General features: G+C 47.7%; 8 protein-coding genes across 8 annotated transcripts; 3 read left to right on the top strand and 5 right to left on the bottom strand.

Annotated features, from left to right (window-relative positions):
* Positions 1–135: 135 nt before the first annotated feature.
* EYB26_009171 (uncharacterized protein) lies at positions 136–3,308 on the bottom strand (the record flags this gene model as incomplete). Its single annotated transcript, XM_054268421.1, has 2 exons — positions 136–1,209; positions 1,266–3,308. The coding sequence occupies 2 exons, from the start codon at positions 3,306–3,308 to the stop codon at positions 136–138; spliced, it is 3,117 nt and encodes a 1,038-aa protein (XP_054124396.1).
* A 1,440-nt stretch (positions 3,309–4,748) lies between these two features.
* On the bottom strand, positions 4,749–5,895 carry EYB26_009170 (uncharacterized protein; the record flags this gene model as incomplete). The annotated part of the gene is made up of 3 exons (XM_054268420.1): positions 4,749–5,033; positions 5,090–5,709; positions 5,766–5,895. 3 exons carry the CDS (start codon positions 5,893–5,895, stop codon positions 4,749–4,751), a joined length of 1,035 nt encoding a protein of 344 aa, XP_054124395.1.
* Positions 5,896–6,130: 235 nt separating this feature from the next.
* Positions 6,131–7,504, bottom strand: EYB26_009169 (uncharacterized protein; the record flags this gene model as incomplete). Its single annotated transcript, XM_054268419.1, has 2 exons — positions 6,131–6,980; positions 7,029–7,504. 2 exons carry the CDS (start codon positions 7,502–7,504, stop codon positions 6,131–6,133), a joined length of 1,326 nt encoding a protein of 441 aa, XP_054124394.1.
* Positions 7,505–7,917: 413 nt separating this feature from the next.
* EYB26_009168 (uncharacterized protein) lies at positions 7,918–8,867 on the top strand (the record flags this gene model as incomplete). Its single annotated transcript, XM_054268418.1, has 4 exons — positions 7,918–7,957; positions 8,008–8,324; positions 8,389–8,765; positions 8,831–8,867. 4 exons carry the CDS (start codon positions 7,918–7,920, stop codon positions 8,865–8,867), a joined length of 771 nt encoding a protein of 256 aa, XP_054124393.1.
* A 924-nt stretch (positions 8,868–9,791) lies between these two features.
* EYB26_009167 (uncharacterized protein) lies at positions 9,792–10,417 on the top strand (the record flags this gene model as incomplete). The annotated part of the gene is made up of 4 exons (XM_054268417.1): positions 9,792–9,813; positions 9,889–9,915; positions 9,980–10,239; positions 10,298–10,417. The coding sequence occupies 4 exons, from the start codon at positions 9,792–9,794 to the stop codon at positions 10,415–10,417; spliced, it is 429 nt and encodes a 142-aa protein (XP_054124392.1).
* A 1,076-nt stretch (positions 10,418–11,493) lies between these two features.
* EYB26_009166 (uncharacterized protein) lies at positions 11,494–13,521 on the top strand (the record flags this gene model as incomplete). Its single annotated transcript, XM_054268416.1, has 2 exons — positions 11,494–12,182; positions 12,237–13,521. 2 exons carry the CDS (start codon positions 11,494–11,496, stop codon positions 13,519–13,521), a joined length of 1,974 nt encoding a protein of 657 aa, XP_054124391.1.
* A 142-nt stretch (positions 13,522–13,663) lies between these two features.
* EYB26_009165 (uncharacterized protein) lies at positions 13,664–14,593 on the bottom strand (the record flags this gene model as incomplete). The annotated part of the gene is made up of 4 exons (XM_054268415.1): positions 13,664–13,927; positions 13,995–14,122; positions 14,179–14,292; positions 14,362–14,593. The coding sequence occupies 4 exons, from the start codon at positions 14,591–14,593 to the stop codon at positions 13,664–13,666; spliced, it is 738 nt and encodes a 245-aa protein (XP_054124390.1).
* Positions 14,594–15,052: 459 nt separating this feature from the next.
* Positions 15,053–16,713, bottom strand: EYB26_009164 (uncharacterized protein; the record flags this gene model as incomplete). The annotated part of the gene is made up of 6 exons (XM_054268414.1): positions 15,053–15,135; positions 15,188–15,319; positions 15,384–15,780; positions 15,838–16,076; positions 16,124–16,184; positions 16,237–16,713. The coding sequence occupies 6 exons, from the start codon at positions 16,711–16,713 to the stop codon at positions 15,053–15,055; spliced, it is 1,389 nt and encodes a 462-aa protein (XP_054124389.1).
* Between the last annotated feature and the right edge of the window lie 621 nt (positions 16,714–17,334).

Genomic DNA, 17,334 nt, shown 5'->3' with positions numbered 1-17,334 from the left:
GGTAACCGTATCCCAATTTGGCAATTTTCAACACTCGCAAGTCAAACTGGTATATGTACGATTCAACATCGATTATCATAAATATATATATATATATATATATATGCACATACATATATACAACCATCTAGAGCATCAACTCAAAATCGCCCACTCCGCAACCGTCGCTCCAGTCCCATTCCCAAATTTCTTGTCCGTCTCATCCAGCGCCTGATTTCCCTGCACAAACAAAGTCGCATACCTCGGCTTTGATACCGGTTCTGGGAATGTATAGTTTGTTGTATTGCTAGACGACAACATGATGATATCCGCGTTGTAGGATGATGCGTTGTAGGGGTTTGAGATTGTTATGGTCACTGCTGTTGATGAGTTTCCGCCGTGAGAAGAGGCGAGGGAGACAGATAGAGAGTTGTGTAAGACAACTGTGACATTTGTAGGCGGTGCCTGAGCCCAATCAAAATAGAAACCCGACACAGTGTTGGCATTGCTAGCGGTCAAGTCAACGGTCAACGAACTAACATTCGCCGCAAATTTAGGCTGCCACTTCGTCGACGCCGCTCCATCAACCGCCGAAATCGGATATTGACCTGGTTGATACGTATCAGTCGACAGCACGGATTTGCATTGCGCGATATTGCCCTCGACGGTATTGATGGATCCAATTTTACGGTTAGGAACGACCAATGCCGAGCCGTTTACGGGCAAAGAGTAGGTTGCGGAGCTTTCGGTGTTTTGCCCGACTTGCACGGAGATACTCTTGTTAGCATAGGTCTTATCGGCGGTCGACAATGGCGTTACGGTCGTTGCGCGCTGGATTGTGGTATGCGTGTAGTTCGAGGCAGCTTGGATAGGCCAGCCGCGCCAGTAGAAAGTTCGATACTTGACGCTTGGGATTTGGGGTGGCAGGTTGGGATCAATGTGCAGGATATCATCTGGTAGCAAACGAAGTCCCAAGTATCCGTACAAAACGACTTGATTTGCGCCTCCGTGACCAGTCAAGAACGGGAAAGCAGGGTGCGTGCCGCCGTTAGCGGTGTAGTCATCTAGTAATTGTTCGGAGAATTGGAAGAATGGACCGCGGATATAAGGGTCGTAGGAGTATTGGGCGTAGGTGTAGGCTGAGCAGCCGGAGGGAGAAACATCGTTGGCTACGATGGAGAAGATAGCATATGTCATGCCAGGGCCGTCGGGGGATTGTTTCAGCGCGTACTATAAGGTCAGCAAGATTCAGTTTTGGAACAAGGACGGGAGGGAGGGGGCAATACGTAGTCCAAATCATTGAGAGCGGCGCTCGTGGTGTAGTTTTTGGTATAGTCCAATGGAAAGGTGGATAGAATCACATCAGCCTGCTTGACCGCTACGCTGTTGTTCATAGTTGTGTATTCGAGGGTCACCTCATTTTCGCGGATTACGAGGATGTTGTCTGCCATCTCTGTCCAGGTTTTATTCTCGTCCAAACCAAACTGCTTCCGGAATGTGTTGGCGTTCGACAATGTCTGTGAAATCAAGGTCATTGTGTATCCACCGGCATCGACATTGTTGGCATATTCATCAGGATCAGTCATATTCGTGAGCGTGTAATAGCTTCCATTCTTCTTCAAGAGATCCCCGTACAAAGTCGCAATAGAGTTGTAAATAGGGAAGTGAGTGTTTTGGAACGTCTTGGTATCACCGCTGACAACCCACTGGTTGACAAGCGAAATGCCGATATCGCCATTCAAGTGATACTCATAATCCCAGCATGGACCTGTGGCAGTACAATTACCGTACCGTCCGCTTGTCCATGAATAAATCGCAGCATCAGATGAGAACGAAGACTGGTTCTGTGAACTTGTATAGGCAGTCTTTGCATTAGCCAAAGCCTGAGCATATATCGCTACTCGGTAGTTGGTGATGCGCTTAGCAGATTCAGGGAATGCAGCAACCAGACCAGGTTGCATCCACACATCGGCATCCCAAAAAACTTGACCTGCGTAAGAATCCGAAGTCAGGCCGCCAACGGAAATGCTCCAGTCGTTCACGGGGGCATTGTTTACTCGACGAAGAGCGTTTGGGCCAACGGTGTTTTGTAGTAGGTAGTAAGGATTGACGACGGCCATGACGGCAGATTCGATTATGAACGTGTCATTGGGTAAAGTGCCGTTTGCAAGAGTAAAGTCATCGACAGAGTCATCAGGCATGACTTGGGCCCATTCGGAGACGTGTAAGCGGAGGCGATCGTCGAATCCTCGGCGACGAGCAGTCAATGCGGCTTCTCTAGCCGTTCTTCGGGGGTCAGGGAAAGCATCAGTAGACGCGGCACCGACGAATTTGGTGATTGCGATGGTAGTACCGGCAGTGAACTTGACATTTACAGACTGCGCGATTGAAGAGTCATTGTTGTGGACGTATGGCTTGTCGTTGACGAGCGTCGCCGAAGAGAAATCAAAAGCATCATCTCCGTCAAGGGCAGCGTATATCCACGCAGTCACATTGTTCACACCAACAGGCTTGACAGCGGTGAAGATAACGTCACTCTCATTTCCTGACGAGACAAAATTCGTCCGAACAGCAGAATACCCATCAATCACATTCACCACGGACGCCGACCCATTCGCGGACGGAGTAATACTCAACCTTACCACGGCCTGATTAACATCAAGCTTATTCGCAAAGATCTTGTAACCAATCTGGAAAGATCCACTGGAGTTTTTCGGCGACCACTTGTAATCCCAAGATAACACACCAGCTTTATAATCATAGGTAGTCGTGTAATCCGAAATAGTCGCATTATCCACCGTCGCATCCAGATACTCGCCACCCCCCAAATCCAGCACTAAGCCACCCCAATGCGGCACACCGCTAATCACGCTATCATCACCATACTGATACAGCCAAGGAAAATTCGTCCCATTAGTCGTAGGCTGCAGATCATAAAAACCCGCTAACCCAGCAAACGTCTGTCGACGCGAGAACAGCGGCCAGCCATTGATCACGTCGCCTTCAACGGCGGTATCCAGTTCAAAAAATGGACCAGCGCCGGCAACATTTAAACCAATGTAGCCATTAGCGACAGAGCCGCGGGATTCGTAGTGGCCCTGGTCGAGGATGGTGCTTTGAAGACGCCAGTTGCGTTGGTCCCAGGTCACGCCGGAGAATTGGGTTTGGTAGGTAGCACCATGTTTTGGGTGTTGTTGGTTGCTGCGGGATTCGAGGTTTGAGGTCAAATCGTATGAGTGCAGGGCTTGGTCTACGCGCTCGTTGAGAGGGAGGCCTGTCACAAGGGGCAGAAGGCACAAGGCCTGGAGCGTTACACTTGTACTATACATGATCCTCTACCCCGCAGCCAGTCGGGTACAATTACACCTCCAGTGCTGATCCCAGCGTGGCTATCTGGGAAGAAGCGGAGAGGAAACATGCTGGGGCGCTGGGGGGGGGGGACCTGGCTTTTAATAAAGAGTAACTAACAAAGAGTAGTCAATAAGCGGATTTGGAGAAAGGAAAGTCATCCTACGCACGGAGTAGCTGCGTGCAGCTTCCCCACAAACTCCACAGTACCGTATCAGTAGTATTCAGATTCAGTACAGCCTGTATGGAATACGAATACTACGTATACGTAGTACGTACAAGTACTACAGGATTATGATCGGCCGTATTCTAGGTACCCGGCTTCTGGTTGGCTGGTAGCTGCGTGTTACCATGGTGCCGTTATATGTTTAATTTTCTACCAAGATTCCTGCAAGTTGTCATAGCCAGTACGAGGAGTACTACGTAAGTATCGATTCCATGGATACTTCCGTGCTCCGCAAACTTTCATAGCCAACAGGTATTTATACTTTGCAATCCGCAGATCAAAACTCAAATACGCCGAATATACCTGAGACTGAGAGGGGGAACGCCACATACCACAGTGGCTTGCAGTAACCTATAGTCTTATGTATTCCTCCGTACGATCCGTACATAAATCCACGCAATCCATGCTGTCAGCATCAAAACAAGTTAGATGACAAGTAATTCGGGTTTTATGGCTCTGACGATCTCTTCTAGACTTTTCCATCTTTCTGTTGACTCAGTCTCTGTAGTAAGAGCACGGAGTGTCCTGACACGTCCGAGTCTGTCTTGTTTCTTCTGCATCAGGAAGGTCGATATCCTCTTCACAGCAAGAAAATCAGTGCACGGTGATTTTATTCTCTCATCCGGGGTCTGATCAAGCCACCGGTGTGCGCCGGTAGGAAGAATCCTTCCAATGCATCGTCGGCGTCGTCGCTTGGACCCGGTTGATTATCCCCGTGTTTAGGTGATCATGTCATCACAAGGATTCTGGGGGTATGGCTCGAACTAGGGCCTAGTTCACTGCGTACTGCCACAGACAGCGCTTAAACCGTCTGGTTAAATTTATTAGTTGACAATATCGGATCGGTGTATTATTCGACTGCTCTCATTGACTAGATATGGCCTATCATAGTTTAGTTGGTTGTTGAATTCGATGTCGCCAGTAGTGGGCTTTGTTGGACATGAATCAAGCCAACTACCTGGTAGCGTGATTACCATCAAGACGACAAGATCCATCCGGCGGTCAAGGTTAGTCTTGAGACCAAGCCCTTATTTAAGGACTCAAAGAGTGAACACCCAATCTTTGCAATTGAGGGAGCATACCCGCCATGTCTCGTCTTTTAGCATAGCTTTCACAGCATAGGCTCATAGTCCGTATTGCATGTTCGTCAATTTACTATATACAAGATCACAATATCGTCCGAACTTCATCATCATCATCTCTCGTCCTCGTCCTCGTCCTCCTCTCCTTCATCGTCTTCAGTTTCCCCATTAGTCTGTCCATTAACACCCGACTGCCTAGCAGCGGCGGTATTCGCACTCCGCCTTCTCCCCTGCATATACTGCTCTGTCGTAGTTATCGCCCTTTCGCCCACATACTTATCCCCCGGCCAGTCGGCCTTGCACACTGGGCACCGCTCCGACTGCTGCATTCGGAAGAAGTTGCGTACACAAGTATCGTGCAACCTACCAGTACAATCACGATTCGAACATCGTTGGCCCTGCCATTTATATCAGCATCATTTTCAACCACGATAAAACGGAGGCGAGGACTTACAACGGTGATGATATCCCTACAAGCGGCACAAAACTTGATCCTCTTCCCTCTACTCCCCTCCTCGTCATCGTCATTATACGTATCCACCAACCAACCACGCAACTCCATCAACCCTCTCGGACTCAGACTATAAAACCCCTTGGCGCTCTTCTCGAACCATCCTTCTTCCACTAATCGTGCCAACATCGTTTCTGCTTGGGGTATTGTAAGTGACTGCGCCGCGCCGCTTTGGTTCGCATTCTCCGTTGATGGTGAATTTGAGGAAGAGGAAGAGACTTTTGCTAATTGAATAGCCTGTATATTCGACAACACCATCGCCTCGCTCCGTCGGGTATTGTGTGTCTCAAACATGGCGTCGAGTAGTCGTTTCACGAATGCGATTTCGTCGACTGTGTAGGTTGTTGCGAGTTGGGTGAGGGGGTCGCTGGTTGTGTTTACGAGGGCGTAGACTATTTGCGCCGTATTCGCGCTTCCGGTATTATTGTTGGCGTTGTCGAGTGCGATTTGGGGCTTTGCGCTACGAATTTCTAGGTCGAATGGGGAAATGGCGCTGTTGGCGGCGGCGATGTAGGAGTTGAGGTCGGCTTGGGTTATGTCTTCGGCGAGGACTTCGCGGTTTTCTTTCCAATGGCTTTTTAGTATTTGCATTTGAAAGTATTGGAGTAGAGAGGGGTACCTTGTGCAGAGAATATGGCCGCTAGGACTGGCTTGGCTTCGTCAAAGGTCATGGTTGATCGAGCCATGAAGGCTTGGAGGAATGCGCGGTTGCTGTCATTATAGCCGCCTTCGTACATTGACGTTGCCATTGCAATATTATATCGAGTATATCAAATGAAATATCGCAAAAGAAAAAAGGAGCTCACAAAGAAGCGAAGGGTGGTTGTAGAGTGACGGACATGAATTTTCAAAAGACAAAAAAAAGGATTGATTAATGGAACGCGGGGAAGACGCGTCGTGTCTCCGCATAATTTTTATTCTAAGAGTCTACACCAAAGCTCTACACCACCACATTTAACAAGTATATACATGACTGACTAGCGATTACAAAGATAAACCACTCACATCAGCCGCCGGCTCAACTCCATCCACCATATCTGCAATCACCTTGCCTGTCCCCAACGACTGCGAAATTCCCCACGGCCCATGCCCCGTTCCAATAAACACCCCTCCAATCTCCCTACCCACCGCCGTAGTATCCGATCTAACATTAATCTTCTCCCCAAGCAACTCATCCTTTACACGCGAAACAATAGGCAATCCTGTGTTCGACACGGGCCTGAAGCACAGTCCCTCCCGGAGGGTTTCCAGGTCATCTTCATTAATCGGCTCCTCATTATCTGCTGCAAGTTTACCTAAAAATCGAACAGCGACTTTGCGTAGTTTGGCCATCTGCTGCTCATCCATGATCTCTTTTGAGCCTTCTGCTCCCGTCGGGAGGGGGATTTCGGTGCTGTTTAGGCCGGCGATGTAGATTTCGGCGCCTTGGCGGGAAAAGATTTCGGGACTAAAACCGCCGTCCTCCTCGGATACGGTTGTGAATACGGCGTGGGTTTGGCCTTTGTATTGATCATGTTCGTGCAACATGGTATGACGTGGTGAGCGGACGAGCAATGAGTATCCCGCCAAGGAAGAGACATGAGGGCTATCTGTTGTTGACGCGGATGGGAACAGGGTCTTGTACACCAAACTCGTCCAGGGACCGGCACATATCACCAAATTCCGGCAGGCAATGCTATATTCTGTTTGCGTCTCGGAGTTGAGCACTGTGACGCTGCTGATACAGTTGGTAGCAGGATCAGTAGTCACAGAGACGACCTGAGCAGGGTTGTGCCATTTCACGCCTCGAGCGGTTGTCGTCTCGTGCAAGAAGTGGCACAATCGCAGGGGGTCGCTATCCTCATTAGAACAGATCCGACCCAGAAAGGTACGGGAGACTCACACTTGTCCCACGGTATCTTCATCACTAATCACCTCAAGACGCTCCTCCTTTTGCTTCGTCAACCACTCCGGCTTCTCCAACTTAACAGTCTTCGTCCCGCTCGCAGCCAAAGCACGACTGCTTCCATCCCTTAACCAGTCATACCCCGTCCCACCATTCCCGTTATCAGTGGTATTAACATCCAAACTCAACGCCGTGCCCGGCATATACCCCCATCTCCTATTCCCATCATACTCCGCGGCCAACTTTTTATGTAGCTCGTACGACAATTTCCCCAGGGGAGCAAGAGCAGGCGCAAACCAGTCTTTTGCAATGAAACCTGCAGCGTAGCCGGATGCACCGCTGAAGAGTTGCGAGGAGGATTCAATGACGTGGATTTCGTGGCCCTGGAGGGCATTGGATGAAGAAGATGGGTCGCCGAGGTAGTGGGCTACCGAGGCGCCCATTATGCCACCGCCGATGATAACTGTTGACATCCTGACTACCTTGCGTGTTTGCTGACTTGAGTATCGAGAAAAGTTATGACCTCCGGCTCAACGCAGATAGATATAGAAGCGTGAACTGACAGAATCAACTTGGACTCTTGTCACAGGGCGTCTCGGCAGCGGGGCAGACCAGATAATGAGGCCTCGGCATAGATAGACATCGGGCAACAGATAGGTCAATTGACGAAATTAGTGATAGATGATGATAAGGAATCATTCAGAAGCTCTGCATACATTTATTAGCTCATTGTAGAATGTAATCCTACTAATCCAATGTTCGGAGCAGCAGCGAGCTTGAGATGAGATGAAATGGAATGGAATTGGTGAAGTGGGGGGAAGTACCTACGTAGCATCGATGATCTTTTCTTTTCCCACTTCCTCTCTTCTAAAAGATCACATACACAATGGCTCCCAAAACAATCATCGTCACTGGCGCTTCACGAGGTATACATCCTGCCCGCACTTTTACGGTCCCAAGATATTAATAAGAACAGGCCTCGGCCTCGCCATATCCAAATATCTCCTCACCACCACCCCGCCAAACAACATCATCGCCCTCGCCCGCAGCGTTGAACCCCTTCAAGCCCTCAAGAACCAATTCCCGGATAATGTCGAATATATTGCGGGGGACTTGACGGACCAGACAATTGGCGCAAGAGCAGTAGAATTAGCGCTCACAAAGTTTGGTGGCCACCTAGATGGTTTGGTGCTGAATCATGGTATTTTGGGGCAGGTATCGGTTATAGGCAAGGCGGATGCGGAGTTATGGAAGCATGGGTTTGATGTTAATCTGTTTAGTTTGGTTGCTTTTGTACGTCAATTCCCCCGGTGGGTTTATGATGGTCGGGTTGGTTGCCAGGCTAATGGGAAAACAGACGACGGCAGCTCTGCCGGCTCTGCGCAAGTCTCATGGTAAAATCATCTTTACTTCCTCCGGAGCAGCAACCTCTGCGACGACCGGTTGGGCATGTTACGGCGCCACGAAAGCGGCACTCAATTACTTTGCGTTGGCGTTGAGTCAAGAGGAGCCCGATGTGACGTCCATCGCCTTACGACCAGGTATGGTTGACACAGAAATGCAGAGGGAGATTCGCGAGGATCATGCGAAGAAAGGAGAGTTACCGCCTGGAGCGCTTACGAGATACGAAGAGGCGTATAGGGATGGAAAGCTTCTGAAGCCCGAACAGCCGGGCAATGTAATGGCACGGTTGGTGCTGGATGCACCGAAGGAGTTGAGTGGGAGGTTTATATCGTGAGTTTTATTCTTCTTCTCTTGAAATTGGTATTTTCATTGACTAACGACTAATGATACTACAGATGGAATGACAAAGATCTCGCCGCGTTCCAAGATTAATCTGATACTTGAACATAGTCAGCATACGCTTATCAAAATAGACAATCAAATTGTGACAGATGGAACAAATGACATCAGCCGAAAGATGAAAAGCAGATACACATTATAAGCATTAGATGCAAGCATCTTCATACTTAGCATGGAAATGTATGGCATCATCACGCGTCGGGGTGGACTAGTGATAAAAAAGTACTCACATTTACGATTTGGATCTTGTCGACTTGGAAAGAGAAATCTCAGACCTAATTCTGCCAGTCAACACCTGATCAAGCAAATTGACATCAAATTTGTTGAGTGAAACAAGTGCATCAGCGAATAGATAAGAGTTCGATCACATCCGATCCGAATTTGATAGTACATTTGAATTCAGGACATCATTCAAATCAAGCTGAAGCTGTGGAGAGCAACGCGTCGTCACGTACAGTTATTACCTATTTCTGAGAAGCAGTTAGCAATTTGCTTTAATACTTCAATGAGCGTAAAATAATCATGACAGAAGATTCTTCAGAAAGTCCTTTGGCGGGACAGGTAATCACCACGGTTTTGTAAGATAGGGGCGACACGAAAGTTCATCTTGTAGATTGTGTGAAACAGGAAAGAGATAGAAGTAACGTACCAATTACAGTGATGCTTGGAGGCACACTGTTAGTGTCAAGTCGAGTGTAACATGATTGTTGCAGAATGTTTTTGTTGTGTGAAAAGTAAAGAAGGAAGAAAGAAAAAAAAAACTCGACGGGAAAAATAAAATAAGGGAAAGAAAAAGTGGAGGGCGACTAGAAACGGACTAGCGCGTTCTGACTGTAACATATAATGGGTTAAACTAAGGCAAAAACGCCCCGCGACAGCTTCAGCTTCGACTTTCGATCAAGATTATTGCATGTGAGTTACTTATTCTACGCGACTTGTCGTGATAATCTAGGCAATATGTCCGATCGCGAGTTTAGCGGTGAGTTGTTTCGGTCATCACACGCGAAACATCGACTGTAAGGGTATAGATACTGACTGACAGACGCGCTACTAGCAAATGACGATCTATCGCTTCCAAAAGGCATGTCCCGCCTCATTTCACAACACAAGATCCGTTGTCGAATACACAGCTAACACATGCATAGCAACCGTCCAAAAAATAATCACCGAGATTTTGCCCCCCTCCACCGGCCAAACCTTCGCCAAAGATGCGCGCGACCTTTTAATGGAATGCTGCGTCGAGTTCATTACCCTCATCTCCTCTGAGGCAAACGATATCAGCGAAAAAGAAGCCAAAAAGACGATTGCATGTGAACACGTCGAGAAGGCGTTGAGGGATCTCGGATTCGGGGATTATATTGGTGAAGTTCTAGCTGTTGCGGAGGAGCATAAGGAAGCTTTGAAGGTAGGCCCCGATTACAAGAGAAGAGGGAGGCGATGGGGTGATGACTGATGATAAATAGACGCGAGAAAAGAAAGCGAGCAAAATGGAACAGAGTGGTTTGACGGCCGAAGAGCTGCTACGACAGCAACAGGAACTCTTTGCGTCGGCGGGACAGAAATTCAACGCGGGATCTGAGTGATCATCACATGTTCCTTCGAGTTTTTCGATGGATGCATCTCCAGCATCGTTTTTGAGGGATTTTTCTGCAAGGGTACTACTTACTACTTACCTACGGTCAACGCGTTACGAACATAGCGTGTGGAGTTATATCGGTCGGTTTAACATGGGACATTTACAAAGAAATGGGATGGCGTTATAACATGGATATAGCTGGTGTTCGGGCGTTGCGTTTGTACTTATTATCCTTCGTGATATACTTTATTTTGATATGACATTGGTCGTATCCTTGGGCGCCTCTACGAAACAAGTAAATGCAGCAGCTGGATCGGACGTCAAAATGTCAAGAACAGTCCATCATTCAGCCACGCATTGCATCTCCGTTGCATTTTTATAGTCAGTCAAAGGGCATAGAAGAATACCGATTATACGTAGTACTAGGTAGCTAGGTAGCTCCAGAGCAATGGTGGCGCTTGTAGAGTACACAGAGCTACATAGCTCGAATTTAGCCATGTGCTAAACTTTCTTGTTAATATACTCTACCAGCCAATACATTCCAGGGATTAAGCGATGGGCTAGATTCACTCGCAATCTACGGCGTGTGTTCAAGATGGAACTAGGGTTGAGTTACATCTACCTACATCCAGTGGACCGTTCCGCTCATACAACGCAACAGGAGATTGTAACCGTCTGAGAAACCACTACACACTGCCTCTGTGGCTTTAATGTTCTCGTTTTTTTTCTTTTTCTTTTTCTTTTTCCTGCAGTGGCCAAAATGTCCACACGGGAATCAATTTCCCCTTGACGGTGTCGTCCTACCGAGGTATTGGAAATATACTCACATTTCTTACTCACACCTTGCTCATTGATACAACATCAAACCATCACAGAAAACCAATCCTAACCACCACACCGTTACATCGAAATTGTGTATAACATACATAATAAACAGCGAAAAGTCTGCTCATCTGAAGGAAAATCACAATGGCCTTCGCTACAGCTACATAGTATATATCAAACTCCAATTGGATTCAAGGCATAGGGCTCCTTACTAAGTACACAGCTATTGTAGGATCACGGTTTAGCTCCTTGAACGATATGATTTCCAATACTCAGACTGCCGCGACATTACCATGGGAACATTGGCCTGTCCATAACAGAGAACGCTCAATATACACTTTTCCTCCTTCCCCTTCCTCTACGATCGCAGCTGCTACTACAGCTGCTACAACTAATCTGAGAGAATCGACGTATCAAAGAATGAGTCTCGCAGCGGCCCGAAAACCGCTCCGCGATTTTCTGAGTCCACTTCAGACGTCTGACGCGCAGTTGTATGACGTCGCATGCTCGTTTTCGCATGTCTTTCGCGATCTGGCGGCTAATAACGGCGATATTGATGATGAATCGTTTAGTCCCGTGCCTGTCACGAGGTTACCAGTGGGAAAGGAACATGGTCGTTATTTAGCCGTTGATGTGGGTATTACAACCTTGAAAGTCGCGTTTATCGAGTTATTGGGAGAAGATGAGAATAAAGGTTACCCCTATACGCGGCCGAGGTCGATGAGCAACATGATTCGCCAAGTGGGACATTCGCGCGTACGCAGAACGCTCGAAAAGGCGTGGCGGATTGAGGAGCGGTTGAAGCAGGATGAGCCACATGAGCTGTTTTTGTGGATTGGGAATTGTATTGCGGAGGTGGTCAAGGATGATTTGCTGTCGAATGCAGGCTCTGATGTTGAGCAGCCGGCGTTTATTGAGACGGGAATTGCGCTTGGGCTTCCTATCAGGTTTATATTATCTTTACTCTATCTTTGGGCAGGTATACTGACGAGAAGTAATAGGCAAGACTCGCTGGAAGCAGCTACATTAATGCAAACCGGCAAGGGATTCACAATTGGCACAGACCTGGATCTGAGACAATCCATCCTCCAAGGCTATGAACGACATACACGTCGCCGTTCTGATAGTGAGGATGAAGAAACGACGAGAGCAGCAAAGAGGCAACGACACTATATCTTGCCGCAACTCAAGATTATTGCTCTTACAAACGACGCAGTTGCGACGCTACTCTCCCTCTCGTATTCTATTAAATCATACCCCAACAGCCGCGTCGCGATGGGCATTGTCCTCGATGAAGGATGCAACGCAACTATACCCATGACTCTTTCAGACTTGCATCCTTCAAAGGGTCGGAATATTCTGAGCCAGGAACCTACAGCGGCGCAAACGCTTGTCAGCACTGAGTGGACATTATACAGCGCCTCCGCGCCGCTACGAGAGCACGGAATACTCACAAAATGGGACTTGCTACTCGATGCACGATCCACGAGACCAGGGTTTCAACCATTGGAATACATGACTGGTGGTCGATATATAGGCGAGCTCATCCGGATAATCTGCCTCGATTATTTCGTGAATGTGCTAGGCATTGCAGAGAAATATCTACCCTCGCCACTTACTCAATCATACGCTCTACGAACAGAAACGATTATCAGCATCATTTCAGCCCAGTTACCGCTTCAAACACTCGTCAATACACTCAATCACTCCCATGCGACAACAGCGGCGGCAGCAGGGAACATAGACTTCCTCCCCCCACCACCTTATCCGACAGAATGGTCCTGGACCATCGAAACAGCCAACGCCCTGCGCGAAACCGCGCAGAGTGTCCAAACACGTTCCGCAGCACTGGTCGCAGCCGCCACCGTCGGCCTCCTAGCCTCAAACCATGAAGTCTCTCTCCAAGACCCCAACATCCCTTCTTCCATTTCTGCCAGTCAGTTCAGCATTGAGACGCAGTTCCTGAGCACTTCGCCCTCGAAAAGCTTCCATGAATTCAGCTTCGGCTTGCCATCGTCATCATCATCCAAAATTTCAGCGGGTGGTGGTGGCGGTAATGATGGTAGGAGGCGAGATTGGTTCGGCGGCCCTGAGGAATTGGTGGTTGCGTGCATCGGAGGCATAATACAGCATTATCCGAATTACAAAGAGAATTGCCAGCGGTATATTGATAGGTTATTGATTAAGGGTGGGCCGCAGGAGGGTGGGAAGAGTGTGTTTTTGAGGGAGGCAACGGATGGGGTTATAATTGGTGCTGGGGTCTTGGCTGGGATGTTTTCGGCGTAGTCTTTTTGTTTGTCGGTTGTTTGAATATAGATCAGGTATAGATGGTTGGATTTGTGTATATACATTGCATAGAGGATGTAATACCCCCCCCCCCCCTTTTCTCTAACTTACATGAATAATGTCTGCGATTGTATGCATAAGATCAAAGTATAGCCGTATCAATCATATTAGCCCTCCACGCCGTGACGCTATGCTCATTGGCCCACTTCAGCAACGCATCATAATCCTTGCACTGATGCGTTGAGCCCCATCCCGGTCCGGATTCTGTCTTACCTTCCAGCGTAGTATCTGCGGCGCACATGATGGATTGTCGGAGGTAGTCGAAGCAATGAGAAGAATGGTGAGCTAGTTCTTGGGTAAGGGCTGTGCCGGCGAAGGCGGATTGATACGCTTGGACGAGGTAGGACTATTTGATGCTAATTAGTTCTTTCTACATAGCGTTTTCAGGGCTGGATTTATGCTGTGCGACGTACCAGGCAGTGTAATTGGTGAAACACAGACATCATGTATACCGGCTCAGTAGTCCAGTGGGCTTCAATGCTGTACGGCTCACTTAGACCGATGGCATCGTCTTGCTCGATTTGGACATATCCTCTGCCAACTTATCTATCTGTCAGCAAACCTTTCTGTTCTGTTGTCGACGAGATGGAGAACTACCTGCGCTCAACTCAATCCAATTGTGCAACGTCTTCAGCGTTGCATCGCTCGAACTAAATATACTCTCATTCATGTATTTAGAATTTTCGTTAAAGGTATACGTCTTCAACGGAACTTGTCACATCATGTCAGCTAGGCAGTCACGGTGATTAACATTTTTAAAGTAGATGATGACTGGCATACATATAGGTACTGGAGAGCGGCCGTTCATATCTTTGTCTTTATCATAGATGGACCGAATGGATAGAATGAGTATCACGACAGCCATGAATATTTCTAGGAATAATCGTAGATGATGCTTGTAGTGCGTCCAGTTGGCTGAATCGGTTTCTGGAGGCGTCTTTTCTTCGATACGTGTATCTCTGGGAAGAAATGCCTGCCGCTCGGTGTCGTCTTCATCGTTGCTAATACTCATGATGAAAAACGCTTTGGGTCTACCAAGTATGGAAAGTGTCACGACGGAGAGAGCGTAAAGTATTGATTAATTCTGGAATACTGAAGTGTCCCGACTTGGTGTGTTATGCTTTGCCAATGTTTAGCCATATGTTGGTTAAATTAGCCTATATTCCGCGATGCTCTGCGATACTATTCGGTCCTATCAAGACGCGGGGTAATACATAACAGGTATTAAATATGATCAGCAACGCATCAGTGTTTTAGGGGCGCGGGGATTAAAGTTCTTGACTTTAATTGCTTTAGCCTATTTTCCTGAGTCAAGTGTTGTTGACCTATTCAATACGGCTAGCCCTAAGATTCCCGATTTGGCATAAACTTCAACCTGTAATTCATGCGTGTAAATCTAGATCTATCTATCTATCATCATCCCAGTCTGTCTAAACAAATTCATGACTTCGTTATCAAATCAAGTAGTTTATCAACCAGATTCACCCGGCACCTTTGTCCAAAATCTGGTAATGAGTAAGACCATACCACCTCCTAGGAAATCTGAGGCGACCACTACCCAACTACCGTTAGCTTATTTCCTTCATATCAAAACGAGAGGACTCACGCAAAGTAAATGACCACCCAACCCCAATAGCATCAATCAAAGGAACAATACCCGCCAAACTACTGGCTCCGAAGAGATATTGAACCATGTATTTAGAGCAGATTACTTCTGCTGTTTTGGCGGGATTCACCTCTTCGACAAGTCAGTATGTCCCATCCTAGAAAACAAGATGGGGTAGGGAGGAAAAGGGAAATACCAGCAGTATAAGTATTCAACGCATTAAACGTCCCCATCAAACCAACCCCAGCCCAAACCGCAGCGACAATCGGCAACGCCAACCCACCAATACTCTCCTGCAGACCCCATCCAAACAACAACAGCGAAATCGGTAAGATTACAAACAATCCAATCAATCCGCTATTGAGTCTGTCGCCTGGTAAACGAATACCGTTCCGCTTGGCGATGTAGCGTTTCACTGTTCGGTCTGCGAGACGGCCGCCGACGATGCTGCCGACGAAGAAGCCCATACCCGGGGCAATGTAGAATAGGCCGCTGATTAGGGGGGTGGTGAGGTTGAAGCGTGGGTTAATGACATGGCGAACGGAGGCGAGGATGCCGTACTGGGTGGCTGCTAGACAGCCGCATGTTACGTCCTTCTTCACTTTAATCTTCTCGATTCTTTGATTTATGGATGGATGGTGCAGACTTACAGCGAGGAGAATGTTTGGACGAAGCAGTTGTCGAAACACGCCAAGGGGATTGAATTTCTGTAACGCGTCGAAGAATGAAAGCTTCTCTTTGCCGTTAACTTGGATGACTTCGACTTCTCGCTTGACGCTGGGGATGACGATGAGAGAAAGGACCAGGCCGAAGCCTGACATGGCTACTTGGAGCCAATATATGTTTCTCCAGTGGCTGAATGTGACTATCAGACCGCCAATACAAGGACCTGCACTCAATTAGTTACTGAACAATTGCTATTAGGGGTAGACATACCAAGAGCAGGCCCAGCCACGCTCCCAACCATGAAGAAGCCCGTTGCCTGACCGCGAGACAGCTAAAACAACCCAGTCAGTTTGATCTCCTTGCTACCTTATAGGAGGATATACCGGCTCAAAAATATCAGTAATAATAGTCTGCCCAGCAACCATGAAGTACGTCCCCGTCAACCCACCCATCAACCTCATCGCGGTAAACGTCGCCAAATCCGGCGCCACTACGGCCCCAATCGAAGGCACAAACATGAAAAATATAGCCACATTATATATTTTCTTTCGACCAAACAGATTACTCAGCGGTGACCATATGAGAGCCGACAGGCCCATGGCTACTAAGACGCCAGCATTGGTTATGTTCAGGATCTCAGGGGTTGTTGAGAGATCGGTTGCTATTTCGGGGGTTGCGATAAGCATGGATGTGCTGGAGAAGGTGACGATGAGGGTAAGCCAGCTGGTTACGAATAGAATCAAATACTTGCGCCATGTTGGGAGGGAGTAGCCGACTATCACTTTGGATTTAGGTGTTGAAGATGCTGTCAGGTTCGGGCCATCAGTGGTCGACTCGGAAATGATTGTCGTTTCCCCCATTGTTCCTCCATATACCGATATAAATACATAATCATGGTAGACATGACTAGAAAAAAGAAAATAGACTTGGTAGAAGTCCTTCACTAATCTCAAACTCTTCAACTATGTTAGCATGTTCAGCAAGTGGATTTATGACTACTACAGTGGATCCTTCGGTTGAAGCGGCATCGGGCTCTTCCCGACTGCGCTGTCGGTCAGCTTCTCACTAAGGTGGTGGTGGTAGTAGTAGTAGTTGTAGTAGTTGTAGTAGTTGTAGTCCGTAGAAGGGTATCAAGATAGTTCTAGCGGTTTGATTCTTAGCTGAGCCAATATATCTATTCGTCCAGTGTGCGAGCGTGCTAGAGCCCTACATGCATGCATCTGTAGAATGGAGGGAACTGCGATCCCTTCGGCTATCCGATGTTCACGTTTAATGCTGAGGTAGGCATTCAGCCGATGGAAATAGGCATGCATATTACCGATAACCTGTTAGGGCGATCTTGCACCATCGGAACTGTTCTCACCCAGGAGACGACAAAAGCTTCTGGCTATCCAGTAAGCTTAGTCGTGAGACATCGCCAAGCTAACAATCTCATGGTCATACTCTGCTTATAATATCGTGGCATAAAAGAGAAAAGAAAC

The sequence above is a fragment of the Talaromyces marneffei genome, chromosome 7 (assembly GCF_009556855.1).
Source record: "Talaromyces marneffei chromosome 7, complete sequence".
NCBI classification, from domain to species: Eukaryota; Fungi; Ascomycota; class Eurotiomycetes; order Eurotiales; family Trichocomaceae; genus Talaromyces; species Talaromyces marneffei.
This window is presented reverse-complemented; position numbering and strand designations above follow the sequence as displayed.